The sequence below is a fragment of the Erpetoichthys calabaricus genome, chromosome 3 (assembly GCF_900747795.2).
Source record: "Erpetoichthys calabaricus chromosome 3, fErpCal1.3, whole genome shotgun sequence".
Classification (NCBI taxonomy): domain Eukaryota; kingdom Metazoa; phylum Chordata; class Cladistia; order Polypteriformes; family Polypteridae; genus Erpetoichthys; species Erpetoichthys calabaricus.
Genome location: NC_041396.2, coordinates 279,825,181 through 279,852,282, shown reverse-complemented (window position 1 = coordinate 279,852,282; position 27,102 = coordinate 279,825,181). Strand labels below are relative to the sequence as shown.

Here is a 27,102-nt window from a genome sequence, read left to right as displayed (position 1 = left end):
AGCCTGTCTCACAGCACGTTTTAATGTACTGTATTTTAAAAGTGGTGTCTCATCCATAATGTCTTCTGGCACTACTGAGATAGATGCCAGCACCCCGACATCCTGAACTAGGCAAGTTAGAAACTGAATGGGTGGACTACACTATTTTTTTTAGTATTGGCTAATAATTTTTAATAAAATTAACTGCATTTTTTAATTTCAAATATGATTCTTTTTGTTTCATGTATTTTTTCTTTTCTTTTTATTTTAACTTTTTAAATATCCAACCATGTAAACAAACAAAGGTTTTAGTTTGGTGCTTGTTTGTGAAAACTCACAAGTAACTCACAATCACATTCTTCGATACGTGAGATTTGTATTCTTATGTTCTAAAATTCTGCAACCTTCTAATATAACAAATTTGACAAACGAGAGAAGATCACTCAGTCCATCAAGCTCATTGTATAGCTAAGCTGCCTCGTCCAGACTCTCCTTAAAGGTTGTTAAGGTTTCTGCTTCGACTGCATGTCTTGGTAGTTTGTTCCAGAGTCTCACAACTCTTTGTGTAAAAAGGTGCTTCCTAGCTTCAGTCCTAAACACACATCCCCTTCAATTCTACTGTGTCCTCGACTACGTGATTCACGCTTAAGCTGAATGAATTCTGCTGGATCCACTTTATCGATGCCTTTCGGTATTATGAAGATCTGAATTAGGTCCCCACACAGTTTCCTCTGCTTAAAGACTAAAAAGGTTTAATTCTCCAATTCTGTTAGAGTAGAACATTTTGTGTAAATGGCCCCAGTAATTTTTGTTTTGCTCTCTTATAACCCAAGGAGGTAGACACCTTGGAAACAACAGTGGATCGGTTTAAGTTTCAAATTTACTTCGTATTTATCATCCAGAGAGTAGAAATTTGTTTGCTCCAACACTGAATAACACTGCTGTCTCGAGGTTCCTGCATATTGACTCTTACTTTCATAGATTCATAGACAACTTCAAGCCCAGTTAGTTTATCAATATGCTGTATTCCTAGTACAGCCTGCATGTGTTAAGGTAGCCACTGAGAAAGCTTGAGTCCTCACAGGTGGCGCAGTGGTAGTGCTGCTGCTTTGCAGTAAGGAGACTGTGGAAGATTGTGGGTTCGCTTCCCGGTTCCTCCCTGTGTGGATAGTGCTTTGAGTACTGAGAAAAGCGCTATATAAATGTAATGAATTATTATTAGTTTACAGGGATGGTTGGATAGGTGTAGGTCTCTCAGCCATTGACACTGACTTACTGTGTGCCCTAAAGTGAGCTCCTCCACTTGCTGGTACACAATTGAAAGAATTATGGAAGCAAGAGTTCTTCTCAACTGCTGTCATTTGAAGATGCTTTGGATAAAACCATATGCTAAATAAATATATTTAAACATATATAAACTTAATTAGTGGGTCTTAAGGTAGAAGTAGTAGCAGCAGCAGCAGCTGTAGTTGTATTAAGTGTACAGAGTACATTGAAATTCTTACTTGCGTATCTGACCAATATACAGGCCCCCAAGACAGTTTTCCCTTGGGAATTAATAAAATATAATGTATTAAAATACAGAAATCTATTTTATTTTATGTTGTTCTTTTTGCTCCATTTCCATATTCCCAGTGGTTAAAGCTTTGCAGAAAAATACCTTTGAAAAATTCCCGTAGAATTGATAATACATGATGGCCTCCTCTAAAAGGCGTCATCTACAGTTTATGGTGAACACCAGACACATATCTGAGAATTCTTCTGGATTGGAATCATGTTAAATTAATGTGCAAAAGAAAAATTCTTTCACTAAAGAAATTTAATTTGGTTTACTTTCAGATGTTTTAAGGCTAAAGCCCCTTTAGATATTGGTAGTAAACAAGACACATCCATGTGTATTTGCATAATTCAATAAAAACAAATTGCCATATTTCAAGCTCTAATATTATGTGAATGTGTGTATCATGTGAATTACAAATAAAAAGGGGCTTGGAATGTTGGCATTGTCCTATATATTGCAGAACACAAAAATGTTGTGTTAAGACACAGTTGAACTCACATGTACAATATTCTATAAAAATATTTGCCTCTCTGTATTTGTCAGCATAAAGAGTCTGTCCTCATTGCTTGCAAGCATCAGGCTGCCATCTTTTATACAGCAGTAGGTGCAGCTTAACCATTCACTAATCAACTGTTTGATCCACTGTACATGTGAGTGATTCATTATCTTCACTGGTATAGACAAATTATTCCAGTGTGGATTGATAGATTCAAACTCGGTTTCAGCGTGCCAATAAAATCAATTCTGTTTGTAAAATCAATCACATTTCCCCTTTCATAGTGAGCATTATAGCAACATACATTAAAAATACAGCTTTTATAAACTCACAGGAGTTTCCTTTTTCTAGGATTTTCATCACTCTGAAGTTTTTGTTTTCCTCTCCTCCATTGCCACCAAGCATTATTGCGTTATGGGCAGTGCATTCATGGCTGTTGCTACTCATGTACAATCCATGTAATAATCACAGAAATTGAACGGGCCTTTGCTTTTCATTCGGAATTGGCTCCTGTCCTTTGCCTGATGCTGCTGGCATAGGCTTAGGCCACCCCAAAATGCCAAAAATTGAATTAGTTTAATTGAATTACAAGATAGAGGGACAGTGCATTCTGTGGTCTTATGGATGGTTTTGGCTGGCATCCTGTTCTAGGCTGTGTCTTGTATTGTGGGCAATGCTGCCAACTTAGATTACAGCAGGATTAGAAAAGAATGTCAATAAATGGACTGTCATCATCATCATCGGAAGATTTTTAACTCTTTATATTTGATTGTGCTCTGTCTCATTATGAAAACCGAAGATGACATCTCAAACTTTGGTGCTCATTTAAAATAGAAAACAATTGGATGGTCACTTATCACAGAAGGTTTACCTGTAGTAACAGTGACCATTTTAAGAAGTGGATCATACCATTATGTCTCCAGTTAAATGTCAGTTGCTGTAATCTGCTAGATGCTCTCAAATTATTAGACAGTGGCATGGATACACAAATGAGGCTCTAAGTAAATGTGCTGGTTGACAGAGAATATCTATCTATCTATCTATCTATCTATCTATCTATCTATCTATCTATCTATCTATCTATCTATCTATCTATCTATCTATCTATCTATCTATCTATCTATCTATCTATCTATCTATCTATCTATCTATCTATCTATCTATCTATCTATCTATCTATCTATCTATCTATCTATCTATCTATCTATCTATCTATCTATCTATCTATCTATCTATCTATCTATCTATCTATCTATCTATCTCTACAGAGCTTCTAGCGGAAAGGCAACCTTCCCTGGAGGGAACATCAATCTAACACGAAGCTATCTATTTTCCTCACCATTTTATTCCAAGTATTTAGTCACAAAATCCATATCCCACCACAGCATCATCAGGCATATCACAGGGCACACTTGCACACACACCCACACTCACTCATACTTTGTAAATTCAGAATTGCCGGTTGGTGCAACATTTCTATCTTTGGCATGTAGGAGAAAACTGGCGTGCCTGGATTTATTTATTTGTGGATTTATTCATTCTTTCATTTATTTACTGAGTATCTTGAACATTGTAATTGTTTGTTCATTTACCGACTTGTTTCAAACATGACAGCTTATGATGTGTCCACTCGGGTTCTCTGAGAATGATTCTTTCTCAGACTCTTAAAATTAAGCAACATGGTGGCAGCTCCGTAGAAGCCAGCTCATCAGACATTCAGTATCACCGTCCTGCCTTCACAACATTAATGATTTGCTGGTGGCAGACTGGTTGAAAAACAAAGCACAGGGAGTTTGCATGTGGGTTTATTGTACTGTAGCTATAGAAAACCAGACGAAGTGAAACATATTTTCTGGGCTATAAAGTTCAGTAGTACAGTGAAGTCTGGATAATTGTATTACTTTATGCAATTAAAAGTTCCTGAAAAATCTGAAAGTTGGTGTTAAAGTCAAGAAGGTATGTTAGAGGGTTGAAGTTTGCTCTCATGTTTCATATGGGAGTACTGCAGATACTTATAAATGATCATGTTTTGGAACAAATGTTGAAATGGAGTAGGACTACACTATAGTATACCCCACATATATGACATTCTACTTTGTTTTGAGGAGCTTACACGTTGAGCTGCCATTTGTATTAGATAATTCTTAATAATGAATAACTGTTATAACAGCAGTTGTTTTAATAACTGGTCCACTCCATCCTATATGTCTAAGGCTTTCACAAAAGACCAGACAATGAATCTATATGATTCAAATTAGAACACCACTTAGTTTTCTGTGTTGTCTATTTATTTATTTAGTTAATCATAATGCAGGCTTACATCTACATTCCTAAAAATTAAGGTGCCAATGCTGTTCTTCAGAGCGATTCCATAGGGGAACCAACCAAATGAAGGTTACAGAAAGAACTTTTTTAAGATCTGTAGCAGGTTCTACAAGCAACCATGAATACATGATGGCAGATTTATGAAATGCCAGTAGGTTCCTGAATTTAAAATGACTCTTGCTGCATATAATAACTGAGGCAGAATTCAGGTTTTCTTGATCTGTTGTATCCTGGTAGTTAACCTAATATTCATCAAACATTTCTGTTTTGTCCACATATTAGGAACCTTTTCAAAATCCAAAGAAACAATTTCATATGCAAAGACACTTTCCATGAATGAAATGGTGCTGTGTCAAGTAGTGGTTCAGTAAAGTTTCTTTAAAGAACTTGTATTTTTAAGAGTGTAGGCAGAAATTGTACTAGTTTAAACGCTGATGTACATTCAGTATGTGTTGCTATTTATGTTCTTTAATGACTACATTATCCAAAATACTAATCTTTAATGCACAATAGTTATTGGAGTTTCTGAAGAAGGATAAAATCAAGCAAACTGATGTCAGAGGTGGGATAGACTTTAGCCAACAAACTACCAAACCAGTTTAAAAGTGGAATAAAATGTGTTTCCATCTAATTAAACTCTCTTCCTCCTTTTTCTTTCTGCAGCTCCATGTCATACGGAGGGAGCGCCCAGCAAGCCAGCTCTGTGATGTCAATGGTCAAACCTGAGCCAGTGTCACACTCTCCAACTGGGGCCCCTAGCCACCACCGAGGGGGTCTGCAAGGAGACCTGCGTGACATGATCAGCATGTACATCCCCAGCAATGACACAGCCGACCCATCTGGACAAAGAGGCTATGCCAGCGTCCAGCAACATTACCTCAATGGGACTGTGCCCTTGACGCACATCTGACCACTCTCACCATGGAAGTAACCTGAAAGAAAGAGAGAGAAACAAATGGAAAGACTTCTCTGTACAGAACGTATGAAGGAGCACTGTAAATAGTCTACTTTTTATTTTTGGAAACAGTACAAACGTTTTTTTCCTTGGTTTAAGGAAAACCCACATTTTGTGTAATAATAAAAAAATATTAATGATAATAATAATAATATTAATGATGACCATAATAATAATAACAATCATAATTAAAAGGACATACTTTTGAAAGACAAAAACACTCAACCCTTTATAAAAATTAAGGAATAAAATATTACATTTCTCGGTAAATGTTTCTTTGGTACCATGTCCTCTCCAGCCTTTAGAAAACTAGAGAAGTAAAACTGAACACTAGGAGCAAGTGGAGAAGGAAGTGAAGCCAAACTAACAGCAGAGAACTGATGCAAAACATGTATATACTATGCCAAAGGGATTAGGTGTAGAAATGCGGCTTGAACTCCTCTTTATATTCATAAAATTCTAACTGCCTCTCAGTTCCATAACTCCAAGAACTTGTTGCTTCCATGCACATTAGAAAGTTGTGCGAGGATGTTACATTATGGACATTGCATCCCCAACAGGTCCTTTTTGGTTGGAAGCTTCTGAGATGCACTAATGGAAACAGAACGGTCCATTCTAGATCCTGGGGTGAGGGTGTGAATGGAAAACTGCAGGCTCTCATCCTACAGAGGACATCATAATGTGCGTGTACTTATTGGTACTTATACGCAGTAAGTGAGGAGAAGTGATGGCATGTTGGACAAGCATGTCAGGGCTGAATACTTTAGATACAAATACATGTAGTGTATGCATATATGTACATATGTGTGTATTCATACACGTGTGTATATTCATATCTAAATATACATTCTCTATATACACATACTGTAAATATATTTGTACATATGTGTGTATTCATATATAAATATAGTATATGCATATGTAAATATATTTACTGCATACATGTATGTATTCATATATATGTATACTGTATATGTGTGTGTGTTTATATATATATATATATATATATATATGCATACAGTATATATGAGAGAACAGAAGGCCAAAAATATTGTTTGTTAATCAAATACCATCACAATTAAGCAGCTCTGTTTTATTTTATTTTAACACAAGCCCTCTATCTATCTATCTATCTATCTATCTATCTATCTATCTATCTATCTATCTATCTATCTATCTATCTATCTATCTATCTATCTATCTATCTATCTATCTATCTTTACACACATTTCAAATATATAGGAGTGCATATACATACTGTATATATATACACATTTGAAATAGATGTTCTACATACATTTAGATACAGGTTTTTATCCACAGTCCATCACTCTTTTCCCACTTGACTGCTCATGATGTCAGTTTCTGCTCTCAAAGGTCTCCATTACAATTGATACAGAGGTTCATTTGTTTTCATTTAATGTAAAGTATTGATTTCACACATTTATATCCCCAAGATATCAATATTTTAAAGATAAGTGTGCAAATGCTTGCTCAGTTAACAATTCTCTAAAAAAAGATGTAAAAACCTCTTTATAGTATACTGTGATTTCTAAGATGTACTTTCAGAAATGCTACTAATAAAGTGATACACATTGTTGAAGCCACATTTTAGTAAACATTTCACAGCCTGCTTCTTTATGTCTCCCAGAAGAATAAGAAATAAATCAATCAAGCAGGTCAAAACGCTGTGATTTTTTTATGTTTATTTTTTTTTTTACAAAATGCATTAAACGCTTATGTTTATATTGCAAAACCACCATCAATGTGACACTGTAAATTATAGTTTGTGTTTGAATTTTTAGCGTGCTTTTGGTTTGATTTGTGTTTTGTGTATATAGTCTGAAGGAATGGGCTGGAGATAATGTTGTACAGAATATTAAAAAAAAATTAAAAAAAAAGCAAAACAAAAAAGCAAAGCCCTTACAGTAAGGGCCCAGGGTTTAAAAACAATAAAATAAAAGAACATTTTTAAAGTTTGTACACCTGCCTTTGAACATTAATGTCTTTTCATTGAAATTGATAATTGAGTAATTAATTGTATAGGTTTATGTTTAATTCTATAATTTATCATTGATATGTCTACAATTTTAAAGTGGTTTTGGTGACACAGTGATCAGCATTGCTGTCTCACAGCAGCCTGAACCCCGGCCTGTGTAGAGTTTGCATGTCTCCCATATCATCCCAAGCATGTGCATGTTAGGTTAGGGTTCCACATGAGTGGGGCCTGCCATGCACTGGTGTCCCATTCGAGGTTTTGTTTCTGGCTTGTTCCAAGTGTTGCTAGTGCTAAGCTTCAGCCTCCCAAGAATTCGACCAACCAGGCTGAGGACGTTTTGTGTCATATTCTTCTTTCTTATAAAGTTAAACTAACTGATTCACAAGTAATTAATTTATCAGCAAATTAACTAGTTCATTAGCTGATGTAGAGATGGGATTAGCGTTATTCTTCAATTCAGTGCTCAATTTTCCACCTTTGAACAAATTTCCCTGTTTAACCCTGGTCAGCTCTGGTTTAACTGCACCCCACAGTGTTTAGTTTCCTATCCAATTCAAATTCCCCCCTTTTTTAATTATACAGCCCCATGGTAGACCTAAAAGCCCCAGGATATTCAGTATCAAGCACCTCAGTATATCATAAAACACTGGCAGTCCATGCTGTACACTCAGCCCCCTGCCTGCTCATGAGAACTGAATGACCTCACTATCTTGTCTCCTTTAAAGGGAGAGATGGTTACAAATTAAATCATTAGAAAAACGTTTGACAAGAACAGGCCATTCTGCCCAACAGAGCTTGCCAGTTCTATGCACCTAATTCATCCCTAGGGTTCTAATGTCCACCACACTACTTGGCAACACATTCCATGTGTCTGTTGTTCTCTGTGTGAAGAAAAAATTCCAAATGTTTGTATGAAATTTACCCTTAATAAGTTTCCAACTGCGTAACAGCCTCAAACTACTGTACTAATTTCTTTCATAACTGTAAACACAATCGTGTTATATCTTATTCTCCATTTGCCTAAAATTGCAGTTCATCCACTCATCCCTTAGGCAAGTCCACCTTTACCACCAGAGAGTGTTCTGAGGGTGCTGCACCTTTTCATGCTGCGCAGTGTGATGCAGGAGGAGTGAAGCTGAGAGGCTGTGACTCACTGTGCACTAAGACATATTGACATTATAACACTGCTGGAGCTTGAATTCCATTGAGATTCTCCTCCTCAGAGGTCTCTCTTCACCTTTGGACACTAAACACCGGCAGGAAGTCCCCACTGGGCCCTCACAATGACTCGAAGCCTTGATCCATATAATGATCCACTTCAGCACCTGCAGAGAGGTTCACTTCAACCGTAGAGACACCTCCCCAGGTGTTACACCGGCTGACTCAGAATTGTTTTTCTTGTAGTCTCAGACTCTTTACACGCTGCCTGAAAACGAGGTGGGAGGTCGGACAGCAAATTCCAGCAAAGCAAAAAATGCAAAACAAAGGTGCTCGAGATAAAGAAGTCCAGCTATGTGATTTTAATCAACCACACACAGAATGCCAAGCGTCTGTGTCACTTAGATGAAAACTGGCTAAAAAAGTGTCAGCACGATAAAATTCTCACGGAGATCACAATACTTCCAATGGAAAAGCGTCAGCCAAAGTTGTGACGGTACTGAAGAACAAGGAAAGCCCCAGAAATGCAGGTTTATGTGATATTTCAAAGTAAAACCTTGTTATTTTTATCGGATGAAGTGACGCAACCCAGAGCCAGCATTTGTGCCACGTGAAGAGATGAGAGTTCCCCGACTGAAGTGATTGCCACAGCATATAAAATTCATTGTGACTCAGGGCAATCAAGTCATTTGCTTTCTGCTTTAATACATTCTTGATTTTTCTTTCTCTGTGCTCTGCCCAATAGATAAATATTAATCAACATTGCTATCTTTACTTGGGATATTCAGTTCAGTGTATTGAAAAACACCTATATTAACAAAATGTCAAATAAAATAAATAAAGTTTTGCAGAGCTCTGGAATCACTTGCTAACGCTCTGTCCAGGTTCCCTCCACCAAAATGCATTCATCCTAGGCAGACCCTTAAAGGATAAGTTCAAAATTTTTCAAGTCAAATTATTACATGGTATATATGCATTTGCCAAGTGTTTTCTATATATTTGGCATTTTATAATGGAACCCATAGGGTACAGAGCACCTAAAAGTAAAAGTTACAAAAAGCATACAGAGTAAGCCAGGATGTTGTCAAGCATTGATTACACACACATTGTAAAAGAGCTTTTGCATGTAATTTCTGAACAACAACCACCAATATTATGAGATTCAGCCATTTTAAAGAAGGCCAGTTGTGCACATTACTTTACCACTTGTCTTTCCCCACAATAATATTTTATCCTATTCTCTCGAAAGACAAAATCACAGTAAACTGTACATGCCACATGCTTGGTGTCATGTTGATTTACTTCCACATTTATAAGAACTCCTGGTATCACACAAGCAAATAGACAACGCTTAATTACCTCAAGAAAATTAGTACCATGAATATGCGATAAAGTGATTATTTCCAGATCCATTTTGTTGTCACAAACATGCATTGGAAACCCAGAAGACATCTTTTCTTCTATTGAAACTTTTGCAACTTCAAAGTGGATGTGTTTGGCAGGTTTTAGGCTTTTATTTTTCAGTGGTGTCCCATGCCTCATAACTTCCAATTATACAACATTTGGGTGGGCAGGATATTTTAAAAAAAATGATAGAAAATGCTTAACTTTAGAACACAACTTTGCACGGTAAATGCATATATACCTTATTTATGAAGAAATAGCTTTCACTCGAAAAATACCAAACTTATCCTTTAAATCTCCTGTGTCTTGGATTAGTTCCTCATTCATGCAGCTCTGTGACTGAAACATGACCTTGGAACACTCACTGTAGGTACACAACACACCACTGGCCCGCCCTGGCTACAGATGTGTCACCACAAAGCTGAAAGAATTCAAGCTCAGGATAGAAGTGGCTAATAAGGATAGATGGTTGGAAGAGCAAAATCACTAGAGTTAAATTAACACATAAAAGGTATAAATGAAAACCTTGCTTCCATGTATGCACTTTGAAGGGTGACTTTATTACTACAGAAGTTCATTAAACATTGGCAACATTACTGCATGGATGGAACAACCTTTAATCATAGATTGTCATAGATGCCACATCAAGCAATTAATATACCATAAAATTACATTCCCAATTCCACTTGATCCATTTCAGTGCTGCACGTGGCAAGAGTCCACCCCAACAACTTCAGACTTGTGGCAGGGACCAGCCCTGGATGGGTTGCTGATCCATCTCAGCTTACATTTCCCTATTTTGAGATCACAAAGTGGTGCCCTCAGGGATAAGTGCTGGGGCTGCTGGACTTTTTAATATACATGAATGACCTGGACAAGAATATAATCAATAAGATTGTTAAGTCTGCAGATGATCCCAAACTAGGTGTAGGGGCCGATAATGCACAGTGTACCAGGTCATACACATGTACACATTTTCCTGTTTTTATGGCGTGCAAATATTTTTACATTCAAATCCAGGCAAAGTTTTACAAATGAGGTGAGGCCTCATTAACGCGTTAAATAGCTTAAACATAACTTTCTTTTGACTTATACTACACCGATCTGTTGTGAAGGCAGCAACAGAAAATGATTAAAAGAGTGTAAGTCTTCAAAAAATGAGCAAAAGCAGACCAAGACCTTCACTGGTCTGCTTAGAAGCAGGCCTCACCTCAAGCAGCCTGACCCCAAACACAAACAGTAGGCCTCAAGGCCTGCATATGCCCCAAAAGAGCCACTGGCATTAAAAAGTTTAGGGACACTTTTAAATGTACTAAATATACAAAAATTAAAAATAAAACTATTAACCATTCTGTCTTGATAAATAAAACCAAAACCATATTCTTCAAATTCAAAGAATTTTTTAAATCAGCTGAAGAAGATCAAAATATTGTAACATAAGTCAAAGTGTTACAACTCAAAATGCAATCTGAAGCAAACAAGTCCAAATCTATAACTCATAAGTAAAATCCAGTAATCATATTCACAAAAACCAGAAAATCCAATAATACTCCAAACAGAAGGATCTCCACTCCACAAACTCCAAAGAATCTCAGAGGGAATCACTTCCTAACCTGCCATATAAAGGTTTAGGGTGTTCCCTCAGTGCTTTGCCTCTTGGAGTTCCACCTACAGAAAGTAAACAATGTATCCTTTAAGCAAAGGCAGTATATACAATATATAAATCTTAAATAAACAAAAAATAACAATCTTAAAAAAATTGCATCAGGTAAAACCTTGAAAAATAATCATTCAAAAATAACAATAAAATGGAAAATAAACATAAGCCCTACCTAAGGCTTAACAACATTCACAAACTAACATTATACTAGCCTTTTGGATTTCTTCTGTGCACTGTCTGGATGTAGATAGTCCACTTTGACTCCCAGATCTTTCTCATAAGTTGTCCTTTCAAGTTTCAAACCTGTGCATTCAAATCTAGTATTTGACTTCTTTTTTACATTAACTGACGTTAAACTGTATCTGCTGTGTATCTGGCCATCACTAAATTCTGTCCAGATGCTTAAATAATGATTTGTCTAATTTTGTGTTCTCCACCTCCACAGTTGTCTGTAAACTTTATTCAATTTCTTTTTAACTGCTTCAGTATCTTGGTAACTTCAATGTCTCTCTTAACCATAGTCATTGGCGACCATCACCTGTGGTGATTACATTATAAGAGGTTTATGATTCTCAATTTTAACAGTCAGTTATTTAACTCTAACTTTACTGTTGGTTTAGTTTGAAATTTTTTGCATTCATGTCACTTTTATTTTTCTCAACCCATATCTTCTACATACTGCATTTCTGATCTTTTTCAAATTTCTACTTTATTTTCTCACGTCTCGCATTCATATCAAATTTACATACTTTTCTAATATTGAGTCCCTAATCTTCCACATTTTACGAGTTGTCATCTCTCACTTACATATTTCACTGAGTTTGTCATTCTTCATATTTACTGTATATCATAGTTACCCTATTGTCTTCTATTTAAGAGTTTGTATTGTATTGAGTTCACTCTCGCCAGCTTTATAAAAATCTGATCCAATTGTTTCTTATTACTAGTCTTTCATCAGTTTTTCACAACAACACAATACTAAATATCTTAACATCCCTGACTTTGCAAATACTTTCCAAATCTCCTCAGTTTATTGTGTCCGCCTTTAATACTGTGTTGAGCTTACTGTTTCTCATTGCTACTCTTCATCGGATTTGTGCTGTGCATTGGAGTCACAGACATTGATGAAAGGGTGAGTGAGGCCTCCTAAAGACCAGAAAGACAGGCCAGGACCTTCACTGACCTTCCCAGGAGATGCTCACCATATCTTAGGCAGGTACCAGCTACTACCTGCTGGCTTCAGTCAGAACAGACCCCACAAATAAGAGTTGGTTGTAAAAGTTCAAAATTCAAAGAAAGTTCCACAACATGCCAAAATGTCTCACAAGGGAGAGATAAACCATGAAACTCTGTCTTGCAGAGACAAGTCTCACAAAGAATATTTATAAACTGAGAAATGTATTCAATAAAAAGAAAGGAACAGAGTAAAGCGCTAAAAAAAAGACAAAAAAAGGAGTTTGGAAGCCATAGCAAACAGGTGTTAACACACAATCCGAGGCTGAAATCCAAGAAAACAGAGCAAAATAAAAAACAAACTTGGTAAGTACAAAGAAATAACAATACTCACAGAAAACCCCAAATCACACTCAATATTCCACTGTGGAATCTCTCTTTCCTAAATGAATAAAACCAGAAGGAGGAGCCAGCAATTGTATCATCAGCAAGGCCTCGCTTTCTGGGGGGTCCACACACAAAGCACATGGAATGGCTACACGTTTAAAAATACAGGGTACAGTTAATAAACAAACATAGGAGAAATTACATAAAAACATGAAATCTAAATAAAAACGACAATTAAACAGCAAATAAATGCATTTAAAATTCCTGTAACATAACAACTTGTTGTTTCTCATACTCTTACAATATTGAGTCTCTCTGTACTGACCACACTGGGTAGCAGCAGCATGGGAAGAGAAATAGAATCAGGAAATGGTTGCGGTGAGAGTGAGAATAAGGTAAAATAACATACTTCTTTTCAGGTTTTATCCACAAACCTGGGTAAACTAGGAAGTGTTTGATCGCAACTATTATACCTACAACCCTGTGATGTCACACTTCACACACTTCTGGTTGACATTGCCTAGAAACAGAGACAACAAAGAGCAAAAAATGGCGGCACCCATAACCAAGCCAAATTACCATCTCAGGAGAAAGTAAATCATTTTTAACTTAGTAAAAACACTTCAAATTGAAAAGTAAATGTAATGAAAATGTTCTCTGACTTCTAAAACCCTCAAAATGATGTCTCAGATATTTTAAATACCATGGAACAACTATAGAAAAACTAGCCATGTGCGCCCAACTACGTTGTGCGTGTTAAAGTTGTCTGTGAAGGGCTCCCTGTTTAAACACGGCTGCCAGTCGTGAACTGGGTCCTTCGTCGCACAGCATTATGATTTTTTATAAGGGAAACAAAATTACAAAACAAAGCCCTTGGACATTGATTCAATAGGAACGGCCTACTCGGAATCACTGTCCGAATAGTAATTATGTGATGGTGGAGGAGCATTTCTGCTTCTCTCCGTTCACAGTCCGTCTCGTTTTCATGACTCTGTCGTTTCCTCTCACGATCTCTTCTCAACCTTTCTCCAATCTCGCAGGTTGCTTTGTGGCAATCCAAAGAGTAAGGAAGAACCAATGCTTCTTTCTTGAACTCCAAACACCGACTGATGGAAAATCACAGAAGTGTGCCCGACTTATATACTCTGACTGCCGACTCCAAGAAATGGGTGAACATTCGATTTGGACGAAGTGCTGCCAACGATGGTCGATAGAAACACAAAAACACACAGTCTCGACAACGAAGCAGGTGTCGACGCCAGATCTAAACACAAAGCACGGTGTCGACGCCAGATCTAAACACAAAGAGTGCTATTGACAGTGTTTGTAAACAAAAGAAACAACCAAGGTGTTGTGTATTCAGCCAGTACAAACAGCACATAGTCTCCTTTAGTTCAATCCTCTTTAATCAACACACTCCAACCTCATCCAATGATCCTCCCCCTCACTTCCTCTCCTCCTCCATCACTACTGCCCTCTACTGAAAACAGCAGGAACACCACACAAGGCAGTGAATTCACGGACAAACAAAGATCAAGATCCAAATGAAGATTATATATAAAGATTAAAAACAAAATGCAGATCATGGCACCTCTCCACTTTCAACAGTTCATTTTGATTGATATGCCTTTACATTCACAATGTTGACCTCTCCAGGCTCCAGAGTTAACAACTAGTTGAGTAGACTTGTTATTTGGATGATGACAAGAAGTATTGATATGAAGAGAATGATCCACATGAGGTGAGGTCAGACATTACTCTTTCTAACTTATTTTAATGACATTGATTCTCATATTGCTTGTAAACTTGACACCAAAAGTGAAGGAATAGCAGATACCGATAAGGCAAAAAATCAAATGAAAAAGCCCAGTTTATTCTTCAGAACTAGGCAAACACTTGGAAAATTAAGTTTAACACAGAAAAGTGAAAAGTGCTACACAAATACAAAGGGGACAATTAAGTAAAAATGCAAAAATGATGACACTGATCTGTAGAAAGTAAGCTGTGAAAAGAATTTAGAGGTTCATCTTGACACAACATTCATACTATATAGGCAAAATGCTGAATACATTAAAAAAGCAAATGATCTGGAAAAATCAGGTTACATTGCAAAGTCTGTTAAATGTCATTTAATGAATGTTAAGCTTAGAGTCTGGGAGGCACTGGTAAGACTGCATCTGGAATGTTGTGTGTTCTGTTTTGGTCACCATATTATATTTAAGATGCAATGCTTCTGAAAACTGTACAGAGGTATGGAACCAAGAGAATTCCACAAATAAAGGACATGAGCTACACTGTCTGTTGTTGTATGGAGTCTCAGAGATTGGCAAAAAAGGCTGTGAGGCTTCCGATATAAGTCACAACAGCAGGCTAGAACCTTCACTGGCCAGCACAGAAGAGGCTCACCCAAGCCAGCTCCTCATCCAATTGCTACCTGCAGGCTTCAGCCTTGATACACCTATAAATGGGGAGCTAGCTTTCCATGTTCTAAAATATGACAAATGTCACAAACTGTACACAAATGTCTCCCAGGGAGAGAGAAACTGTGAAACTCTGGTTTGTAGACACAAGTTTTACAAAGTTTGCTGATTAGCAGTACTCACTGTACACTTGATGGCTTACAGAGTGAAGCGTATGGAGCTCCATTCCTATTCAATTAATTTACACATAAATAATGTGACTTTTTACTTTTCTTACTTCTCAGATGGTTTATGAAAATCATTTAACTTACCTGATATGACTTCAAGCAGCAGGAGAATTGAGTTTAGTGTTTCAGAGGTTCCTCCACACAAGCTATACAGTGCCTGTGCGTGTGACTCTGTAGTGTTTCAGTAGCTTATCTGTTTTGCACTCAGAAGTGGCTATTGGACATGTTAAAGAAGAAATCATACAAAATATACAGTTTGAAATAACCTCTGTCAAGGTAGGTTGGAAAAAGTAAATTAATCAGAAATGGAGGTCGTTTTGAGACAGATGATTTCAAAAATTTCGTTTCACTTTCTAAATGATAGATTTTGAAATTTCAGTTTTTTACTGTATGCTTTATTCGAGATGCAGGAATTACTAAGTGCACCAAATTTCAATGAAATGAGTTGTTTCATGTGAGCCAACAGACATGAAAACAGCAGTAGGGACTTTAAGTATTTTATGGGAATGTACCTGAACAACACAACAAGTCCACTCCTACTGTTGTTAGTATGAGTAGCTGCTGAGTACCTTCATGACTAAAGAATGAACACTTCCCCTGAATCTTGTAGTCTTGAATGTAGAAGGGAGAAAAGCCACTTGGAAGGATGGCTGAGGTCTTCAATGATTTTGTGAACCGTTGAAAAGTAATGTGTGTTATATGTTTCCTAAACAGAAGGGTACTGTTATATTTCTACAGAGAGAGAAGATGCAGAGTGACGAGGGAATGTGTTTTACTGTGGTTTTAGAAAAATGTGGAAATCACTCCACCGGAAATTCAGGATAGAGACCTCTAAATGAAAACTCGGTGGGCCACAAGATTTTATTGCTTTGTGGTTTCCTTGATTACTTTGAGATCTCCCTGTATTTATACCATTTTGTGTGACTTACATAAGATACATTTAGCATTATTAAACATGTATGTAAGCCTAATAGGAAGTGTATACTACAGACATGGCCAAATATATCGGTAGCCTTGCATTTTATTCAATTACAGATAGTCGTCGACTTATGACCATTTTGGTCCCAAATGACCGGTCGTAAGTCGATCTAGATGTAAGGCAGAGTGGTATATGTCTTCAAACCTGACCATTGTGTATAGTACTGTATTATAATTCCCTTAAGTCATATTGTTTGTTTAATAACCTTTCTTATTATCATTCTTAGCACATTGTGTAGATGTTCTATCATTTTTTTTGTAAATTATTTTTTTATTTTATTATTTTATTTTGCTATTACTGTTGCTTGCATGGATGCAGAACAGCCTCACAAATTGTCCCTTTGTTTGTGTTATGTTACTTCATCAGTGTTTGCTTCTCCTCTCCCAGTGTTCATTGTGATATCTGTGAGAAGAGGAACTGTATCGGCAGAGTTTGAGCTCTCATAAGTTTTCTGTTTTAACATTCCAGCCTGTTAATAATAAACATTAACAGATAAAGGAGTTCAGTGTGGTTGCATTTCTCCTTTGTGGCACATCGTGAGACACAATGCGGAAGCTTGAGTTTAGCCAGATTCAAAGCCCGAGCTCAGCAGTACAGCCCATGCGGTGAACACTGGTTACAATGGGAAAACTTAAAGTCACATGTGATTGCATTCACTTTCTTCCCTCCCTCATACTACTTGATCTCCTTCATTTCTGTGTTGAGATCAACTGCCTTTTATTTCTGTAATTGTAAAATAAGTGTAAATGAATGTAGTCAAAGCCGCTGCATGTAATAAATTTGAGATTGTCGCAGCATACGGAGCTGGTGTGGCGAAAACTGTTATTTGCTTGTGAGATGCAGTAGCGGTTGTGAGTTAAACAGTCATAAAGCGTATAGGTCGCAAGTCAACGACTATCTGTAATGCACCATTTGTCCTAAAAAGTATTGAAATTTAAAGATTTTTGTCATTCATTGAAGAGTTTTTTTGGTTAACTCAATTTTTGCTTATTCTACAAAGACATTCCAAAATGGCCTGGGACAAAATTATTGAAACACTATAGAAGTTCTAAGAATAATTGTCTGTAGTGATCCTTCACGTAGACTCATGTCTTGTAATGATTATCACAGGTGACATTAATCTTATAATCACTCATTCAGCTCATTTAAATGGAGAAAAGAACTTACTCAACTGTCTTGTGTCACACTAAACATGGGATAGAGAAGATAAAGCAGAGAATTATATGAAGAGACAAGACAGAGAGTAACAGTCAAGTATTGCCAACGTAAAGACAACAAGACCTTTACAAAGAGCCTGATGTTCCTGTGACCAATGTTGTCAATATTACAGGGTATCAAGAAGTTTAAGGCCCATGCAACTGTAGCCAACATTTCAGGATGGCAAGAAGAAAATTGAACCAAGATTGAAAGGAAAGAATGATAGAGAAAGAACCAAAGAAAATTTCAAAACAGGTCCAAGCTACCCATGAAGGCCAAGGTGCAACAGTTTCAAATCGCACCATTTATTGCTGTCTGGATGAAAATGGACTCCATTTTCCCCCAACTTCTATGACAGAAACACAAACAAATTCTGGAGTTTGCCACAGTGCAAGATGATAAGCCGCAGTCCTTTTGGGAGAATGTGTTTTGGACAGATGAATCAAAATGAGAGGTTTTTGGTAAATTACAAAAGCTGTGTTCAAAGTAAAAAAAAAGAAAAAAGCAAAGCCTTCAAAAGAAAGGACATCAACCCTATCATAAAACATGGAGGAGGCTCAATGGTATTTTGAGGTTGTTTTGCGCAGGACACAATAAAATCAGAGTACTATCAGGGCAGTTTAGGTTGAAATACAGCCCAGTGTCAGAAAGCTGAGTCTCAGTCGTAGGTCATGGGTCTTCCAGCTAGATAGAGCTCAAAAAGCATACAAGAATGGAGAAGAAAACATTGCTGAAGTGGCCTGCTCTGAGTTTTGATGTTTTGAGATGAATCCCATTGAAAAGAAGTGGAAAGAGCCGAAAGTCACTGTTGGGAGAAGGCAACCATCAAACCTGACAGAACTGTAGAAGAGTGGGCCAAATGACCTGTCGAGAAGTACAGCAACAGAGAGCATTTGATGGTAGTTACTGTCTAAGAAATATTAGGTAAAGTATGACCAACATTTTTGTTTTTGCCATTTTCATTTGTTTAATTATTTACAATAATATGTTCATATATAAATCAAGGTAAGCCAGTAGACGGATTGGGAGAGCATGGGGGGTCATGAGGTCGCTGGAAAGGGGTTTGTGCCACTCCCGATATCAATGCAAAAGGATGAAGGTCCAGGTCTTTAGTCCTGGTGCTTCCTGTCTTGCTATATGGTTGCGAGACATGGACGCTATCCAGTGTCCTGAGATAAAGACTGGACTCCTTCAGAACTGTGTCTCGTCGGAGAATCCTTGGGTACTGCCAGTTTGACTTTGTGTCGAATGAGTGGTTGCTCATGAAGTCCCAATGAGGCACAATCCCTGCACTGTGAGGGAGGGTCAGTTACAACACTACAGCCATGTGGCACGATTTCCTGGGCCATGTGCCATGATTTCCTTTCGCAGGATCGTCAATGTTGAGGACCCGAGTGGCTGGACCATGCCAAGGGAATGCCCACATAACACTTGGCTGCGGCAGATAGAGGGTCATTTCTGAAGGTTGGGACTGGACCGTATGTCTACCTGGGGAGTTGCCAACAAAGATCCTGAGTTGTTTCGTCATGTGGTGGGTGCAGCAATGTGCTGTAGCAGTGCATGCTCCCCAACCTGACCTGACCTGACCTGATATAAATCAAAAGCAAAGTTTCTGTTCTATTAAATGTGATATAAAGAATTATACCAAATACTTTTGTCAGTTTCAGCTTAGTCCAGAGAAAACAGCTTTTTGATTTTTTTTTAAGTGAAAGGGTACCAGTATTTTCAGACATGTCTGAATAAAATACTTTTTATTTAATTCAATATAAATAAATAACCAAATACCGGTAATTAAACACAATGTGACTGCTACAGAACAAAAATAATCCTGCGCCCCATTTCTAGTGCACTGACTCCTCTCCCACTCTTTCACTTCCCTCTTCTCGTAGTCCTGTGCACCCAGCACTTCACTCTAATGAATCTGCCATTTCACACTTCGGCTTGCTAATTTCATTTGTCATTTCTCACTTCTTAACTTTACAATTTGACCTCCTAAGTTCACCGACTTCATTCAATTTGTCTCTCTAAACTCTTTTCAATCATTTTACACTTCAGTCTATTGAATATTCTGTCTTTTGCTTTTTTTACTCAGATGACGTTTTTCTACTTGACACATACATTATTTACATGGATCAGTTGGTTGCTTCTTTGTTCTGCACACTTATTACTCTTCAATGTTTTCATTTTTGGGAGGCTGGTTTTGTGTGACTTTTTCTGCTGTGTTTATGGTCTCTCACTTTGAAACATCTGACTTGCTGTTTCTAATCACTTCACTTAATTCATTGTTTTTTGCATCATGACAAATATTTTATTGAATCCTGCTACTACACTCAAAACATTCCTCTATATCTCACCTTTTGCATTTTATCATCCTCTCAGTTCTGCATGCACTGCAAAAACAAGTTTGCCGTCTTTGACTACGACATTACAGTGGGTGCTTTGTCATTTACTCCTGCACATTATTGACTGTCATTGAAGCGCATTTTTAATTCATCAAAAACACAATTGGATTACTGCTGGAATGATGTCTCTGTGTATCACAATGTGAATGTGTAGAACTGACACTTCAAAAGTGAAACGATTGATTTGATTTTTCATATACAGAGATAATTACAAACACCACAGATATACTGAATGTATGTGCAGTACACAAAAATATAGATATCTACGTATACTGTGGATTCAGAAAGTATTCAGACCCCTTCACTTTCTGCAAACTTTATTGCATTTAATTTTAACTGGATTAATTTGATATTTTTGCTTGTCAATCTACACTCAATAACCCATAATGACAAAGTGAAAATGTATTTTCAGAAAAGTTTGTGAACTTACTAAAAATCAGAAACTGAAATCTGAAATAACTCCACCTGATTCTGTTTGTTACCTTACAATGCAATGTGTTTGTTTCCATGATATAACAACTTAATTTGTCGAGATATGTTTTTTAGACTTTCAAACTAGAGTTTGACATTTCTCACTTATCTTTTTTGTGGTGCTCTTTTTCTCATTGTTCTGTTAAGTCTGTTATTCCTAAAAGAACTGTGTTTATATTTGCAGACTACTTAGATTTATCATTTTTATTTTTTATGCTAAATATTTTCTCTCTCAGAACAATTTCACACCTCATTTAACTACATCTTTCATTGTTTAACTTTGCGTATTGATATGTTCTTATAAGCATGCTTGTATTTGTCATTTTTCACTTCCATAGGATTCATTTGTTTGTCTTATCTTACTTTATTAGGTTTGTCATCTTTTACCACTAAAGTCTAAAGAGTTTCTCATTTTTTACTTTGGTAGTTTTTCACCTTGTCATTTTAAACTTTTCTGTTGAGATGTTGTCATTCTAATTGTTGCATTGAGTTTGTCATCACATGCCACATCTTTGCAGCTAGTTTAGGTTTTTCTATTTTAGTTCTACACTTTGAGAATACTGTTTTTTCACTTCTACTATAGAATATGTTTGTTATTTCTCATTCAGTGTGCAGTCTTTCACATTATTCTTTAAAATAAATTCTATTCTACCATACCACTCCTAAACCTGCTTAACCCAAGCCAGGGTATATGTCAAGAAAGGAGCTTCTTCATAACTATAGCAATACACCTTTTAATGCCTCGCTGTGATTGCTCTGTGTGAGTCTGAAGGTGTTGTTTTTCTTGTTTGTTAAATTTCTTTTTTGTCTGTAAAAGCTAAATTTCCCTACTATCTATCTATCTATCTATCTATCTATCTATCTATCTATCTATCTATCTATCTATCTATCTATCTATCTATCTATCTATCTATCTATCTATCTATCTATCTATGAGTAAACCTTTGATATATGCCAGTCTATCACAAGGTCTACTCACATTGAAAGTGGATGGAATCACATGCCAATCTCACATCTTTGAGGATGCAGGAGAAAAACTTGAATCAATTAGGGAAAACCAATGCACACATAGAAAATTGCGAGAGAAAATGGCTAGCAATGGGTTTGCAACTGAAGACACTTGTATCCACATGGCAGCAATACTTACTTCACTCCCTTGGAAATTCTCACTGATCAACAGACTGAAGTTACACACCTTGACACAACAAAAAGGTTTGGGGGCAACCACCCCACATACTTGAAAGTTTGGCTGAAAAAATGGCAAAATTGAATAACAGGTTTTTACAGACATGAGTCTAAAACAGAACTGAGGTAACAGGTTGAATATGGTGGTTTTAATGCTGGACAGGGGACATAACATCATCTGGAGAGGAATCGGAAGTGATGTCATTGGGTCCGGAACAGGAAGTGACATCATTGGGCCCAGACTAGGAAGTGACGTCATCAGGCCCAGGCGGAACTTCCTGTGGCTGGTCTGCAGGGAAAAGAGAGAAAGGATAAGAGCACTCTACCAGTCCCTTGTCCGGCATGGAACTACCTGCTTTTGAGCTCTTTAGCTGCCTCCCGTGCACACGTGCGTGACAACTCTCTCTACTGTCAGATTTCTGCAACGTGGTTTAAATTTATTACAAATTTAAAACACTAAAAGAATTAATCTCATAAACATTCACCACTAAATTACACAGCTAAATCCTTACTATTGCAGCCAATTGTTTCTTCAAATTTCAAGAATAGTTCAATGAGGTTTCACTTGATTGTAGTCTAAATGCACCTGAATTTGGAAGGAAAAACTTGTGGAGTGTCAGTATGGTGGAATAAGTTATGCAATGAAAGCAGAAGAACACATGAAGCAACTCTGAGGAAAGATGATTGAAAAACACGAATGAGGAGACAAGAAAATATCCAAGTCACTGAATAACCATTGGAGTCCAGTTAAATCAATCATTAAGAAAAGGAAAGTGTTTGCTACAGCTGAAAATTTTCCTAAAGCAGACCATCTACAGAAAATGAGTGATTATGCAAGAAGAAGATGAGTGAGGGAAGCCATCAAGAGACGTCTGAGAACTCTGAAGGACTTGGAACCTAAAGTGGTGGAGTTTGTAGAGATTGTTCAGAAAACAACTGTTGCCCAGGCAAAGAGAAATACACTGTTAAAGAAATCCTACATACCATCTCGATTAGTTTACAATAATGCACATGGAAGACTTTGAAGTTCTATATTTTGATGAGACCAAAATTGACCTTTTTCACCTTCAGGTTAAATTTGTGAATTTCCCCTTGGGATTAATAAAGTATCTATCTATCTATCTATCTATCTATCTATCTATCTATCTATCTATCTATCTATCTATCTATCTATCTATCTATCTATCTATCTATCTATCTATCTATCTATCTATCTATCTATCTATCTATCTATCTATCTATCTCTGGACATTTTTAAAAACACATAATTCTCACCATGAAGCGTGGTGATGGCAGCATCAGGCTTTGGGGATGCTTCTCTGTAGCTGTCAGTCACTGGAAGGCTTGTGAGAGTAAAATTAATGCAGCAAAATATGAGAAAAACCTGGAGGAAAATCTGATGAACTGTTCAAGAAACCTATGCCATGGGAGAAGATTTTTTTTTCCATCAAGACAATGACCTAAAGCATAAAAGGGCTTCAAAACAACAATGTGAAAGTCCAGGAGTGGCCGAGTCACAGTCCATATCTCAATCCATCTCAGAATTGAGGCTGAATTTGACAAGAGCTCCATGACACCTGACAGATCTTGAGAAATTTTGCAAAGAAAAATGGGGAAAATGGAGTCCAGATGTGCAATGCTGATAGAGACTTTTACTGACTTGAAGGGGTTGAATACTTATGAAATCAATTATTTGGTGTTTTATTTTTGTAATTAATTTAGACCACTTCACAGATATTGGCTTTCATTTTGACATTAAAGAGGCTTCTGTGGTCAAAAAAGCTAAATTAAATGAACTGTGATTCAATGTTGTTCAACAATAAAATATGAAAACTTCCAAGAGGGTGAATACTCCTTTAATGCCACTGTATTTATTAGGCTTTTTCACTTTTACATTACACTCTTGTTGTCTATTGCCTCACTTTGCTGATTATTCTTTCCTGCTATATTATAAATTCTGTCATTTCCTCAGCAGTTTGATGTTTTTAAATTTTGCACCAATTTAAGTTTAACATTTCTTTGACTTCACTTGCTAAGAGTCTGTCGGTGTTTTCGTTATGCAAACTTTGGTATTCCGCACGTCTTTATAATTCCTTTTTAATTTGTATTTTTTTAGGTCTTCCCTCCTGAGTTTACTGGTTAGAGTTTATTGATTTTACAATTTCTGTTGTCACTGGTTGAGTTTTTGTGGTTGAGATTGTTGTTCTCATTTCATTTTATTGTGTGTGTGTGTTTTTTTAAATCTACAAAATATAAATTAATACTTAAAGTCAAAAATTTGAAATAAATTGAAAGTTGCTCTAGTTCCAGTCTATTATGTGGAATAATCACCTGAGGAGACACAAGAGAGAGATCAGACACTCAGAGATGTTTCTTTTTTATTTAAAATGAGGAGATCTCAGGGGCTAAAGTGGAATAATCAGAGTTGTGGTTAGAGTGCTAAACAAAAATGTTTAAACTAGAGAACTGTAAGCATCAAACATCAAAAGCAAAATGTTCAACCAACATCATAGTAAAGAAAACAGGTAGTGCCACTCGCAGTGCTTACCTGGGTAATTCCTCCTAACACACACAAATTTGTATCATTATATCTTTTGACTTCAATCTAATACTTGAATAATAAAAAGTTGGGTGAGGCCATCTTAAATAGGCGGACCGGGATGATGTCATACATCATGTGATTTCTGTGCCACCTGACTAGCAGCAGCTGTCAGTGCAATGCATGGCACAAAATGGTGGCGATCACATCAAACAAAATGTTATTGGTAGAATAGCATTAAAATGAATGAGCACAAAGAAATAAACATTCAGAGATTCCAAAAATGGCACAGATTGAGTCAGAATGTATTGACTCATAAGAAACAGTAAGAATCATAGTCAGCAAATGTACCCAGGGTCAAAACTGGGAATCAATACAGCAAAGCATCCAAAACCAAAATGAGAACCAAAAATCACACTCAAAACAAAACAAAAAAAAACCAAGACCAGAGATTCAGTAGCCAAGGACAGCAAGATAAAAGGTTTTAATTGCAGTAAAACAAATCCATCAAACTCAGATACACAAGAACTGTTTAGGACAACCTTTAGACCGTAACCAACCACAGTTTTAGCCACAATAACATTTCACTGCCATTGTATTGTGTTTGTGACAAATGATAGAATCTTGAATGAGTACACCACAGTGCATTGTGGGAAATGTTGCTAGGGAAATTGCAATGCAGCAAAATATGTACTTTTAAATATGTCAGACCACATCTTACCAAATTTTCATAATTCTTCCATGTCAAAAGCCCAGATTCCATTTAGATATTTCCAGGAATTCAATTAGAAAAGACATAATAATGTATAAAAAACGGAGATCATAACACAGAGAAATTCAAAACATGGACTCATAACATTGTGAGGTCATAATGGCACCATAATATCGTCTACACTTTGCTGATTCTGCAATATTATGCTATTTCTGGTGCTGCTCTTGTTAAATTTCTATGCTAAATTGAGATGAACATTTATCACATTAAACTGTTGAGGTTTTGATGTTCAAATTTTTACACAGAGTTTGTCATCCCTCATATTTGTCTTGTAGTAGCTGTTCACTTTATCGAGTTTCCCATTTCTCATTTCTTTCTCTGTTTCTCATTCAGTTTACTGTTTGTCACTTTTTTTGTATCTTTTATTATCCCATTAGGCTATTTTGGTTTGTCAGTTCCACACCTCTACACTTTCTTATCTTCTTGCTGCATTTGATTTTGTCATCTTTTACTTCTATTTTAACTTCTGTGCTATACAGGGTTTTCATAATCTCTTCAATTTGTTGCCTCTCCCTTAACCTCAGTGTTTAGCGTCTCATTGTTCTGTTTTCATTTGCTTGCCTTTCACATCATCACATCATTTTCACTGTCATATCTCACTTTCACACCGTAATAAGCCTGTCGTCTCTCACTTCTTCACTCTTATGAGGTTGTCACTTTTCCCTCTATGCAGTTTTTTGCATTTCGCTTTCAACACCCTGTTGAGCCTATCACTTCTCTCATCTCTGCCCCATGTTTAGTCTGTTGTCTTTCTTCCTTTAATTTTTTTTTCTGTAGTCTCCTTCATGCCTACATTGTGTTGATTTTCATGTCTACTCTGTGTCTTTCATTGTGGCACTCTTTTCAGTTTACCATTACCACTGAATATGTTGTGTTTTCTGCTTCTGTACTGTAAGGAAGTTTATCGCCGTATCTTTCAGTCTCTTGACTTTGCTCTTTATAGACATGCCCAAAGTGTGTTGAGCTTGTTGCCCTTTAGTTGCTTCACTCGATTGAGTTTGTCATCCCTCACCATATCGCTCTTTATTCAGCACTCATTTCTCACTTCTAGACTGTCATCACTTTGCTACCTGTAACTCTACCAGATATTCCGTCTCCCAGTTTTTAACATTTTTTTTGGATTGGCATCTCTACATTATATGCAGTTTCTCATCTCTTACTTTTCTAAACAGTCTTAACACAGTATAGCACTGGCTCCCATAAACTCTGTGCACTCTGTTTAGGACCACATTTCAGTGCTGTATTTATAGCCTAAAATCATGAGGCCAGCTTGCAGGAAGCAGTTTTTGCAGGGATGAAAAGTTGCCAGCATTAGCAGTTGAAAAAGGGAGCACATGAAAGGAGACAGAGAGAGCGAGAGAATGTCACTTTTTTTCTGGGAGCCTGCACTTGTTAGCTGGATATAATTGGTTGTTTCAGAGGTTTATTGTCTGCTATACAACTTGCAGGTGCAAGCAGTAAATGCATCCCACGTGCAACGCCTCCCTCGGAGTCTTTTGTCCGCTTTGACCCCCCTTCATGCACCCCCCCCTGCTGAGCAGAAAATTAGCCCTCCATTCTATAGTGGCAGTCCCCTTGTTCAGCCGGACTTAACCCTTTCACTGCCTGCCCATTCAAATGGAAATACGCCTCAATGTGGCTAATCGCTGCTCCCAGGATAGGGGGCAGGGGAGACCAGTGGGGTGGGATGGCGGGGGAAGGTTAGAGTTTTTTGGGGGCAGGAGGAGGAGGGTCTGAGGGGGATCTCATTGTCACTTCCATTTACAAAAATGTCACTTCTTTCTTTTGAGAACTGCAGATGGCTTTTCCTGGA

The 27,102-nt window shown here is 37.0% G+C and overlaps 1 protein-coding gene across 1 annotated transcript in view; it reads left to right on the top strand.

Annotated features, from left to right (window-relative positions):
• The window catches only part of sox19b (SRY-box transcription factor 19b), a 36,340-nt gene extending 29,041 nt beyond the window's left edge, over positions 1 to 7,299 (top strand). The window contains exon 2 of the mRNA XM_028798433.2: positions 5,025 to 7,299. Coding sequence (XP_028654266.1) covers positions 5,025 to 5,271 — 247 coding nt within the window. The 3' untranslated portion in view covers positions 5,272 to 7,299. The remainder of the gene's footprint in view (positions 1 to 5,024) is intronic.
• The last annotated feature ends 19,803 nt before the right edge of the window (positions 7,300 to 27,102 follow it).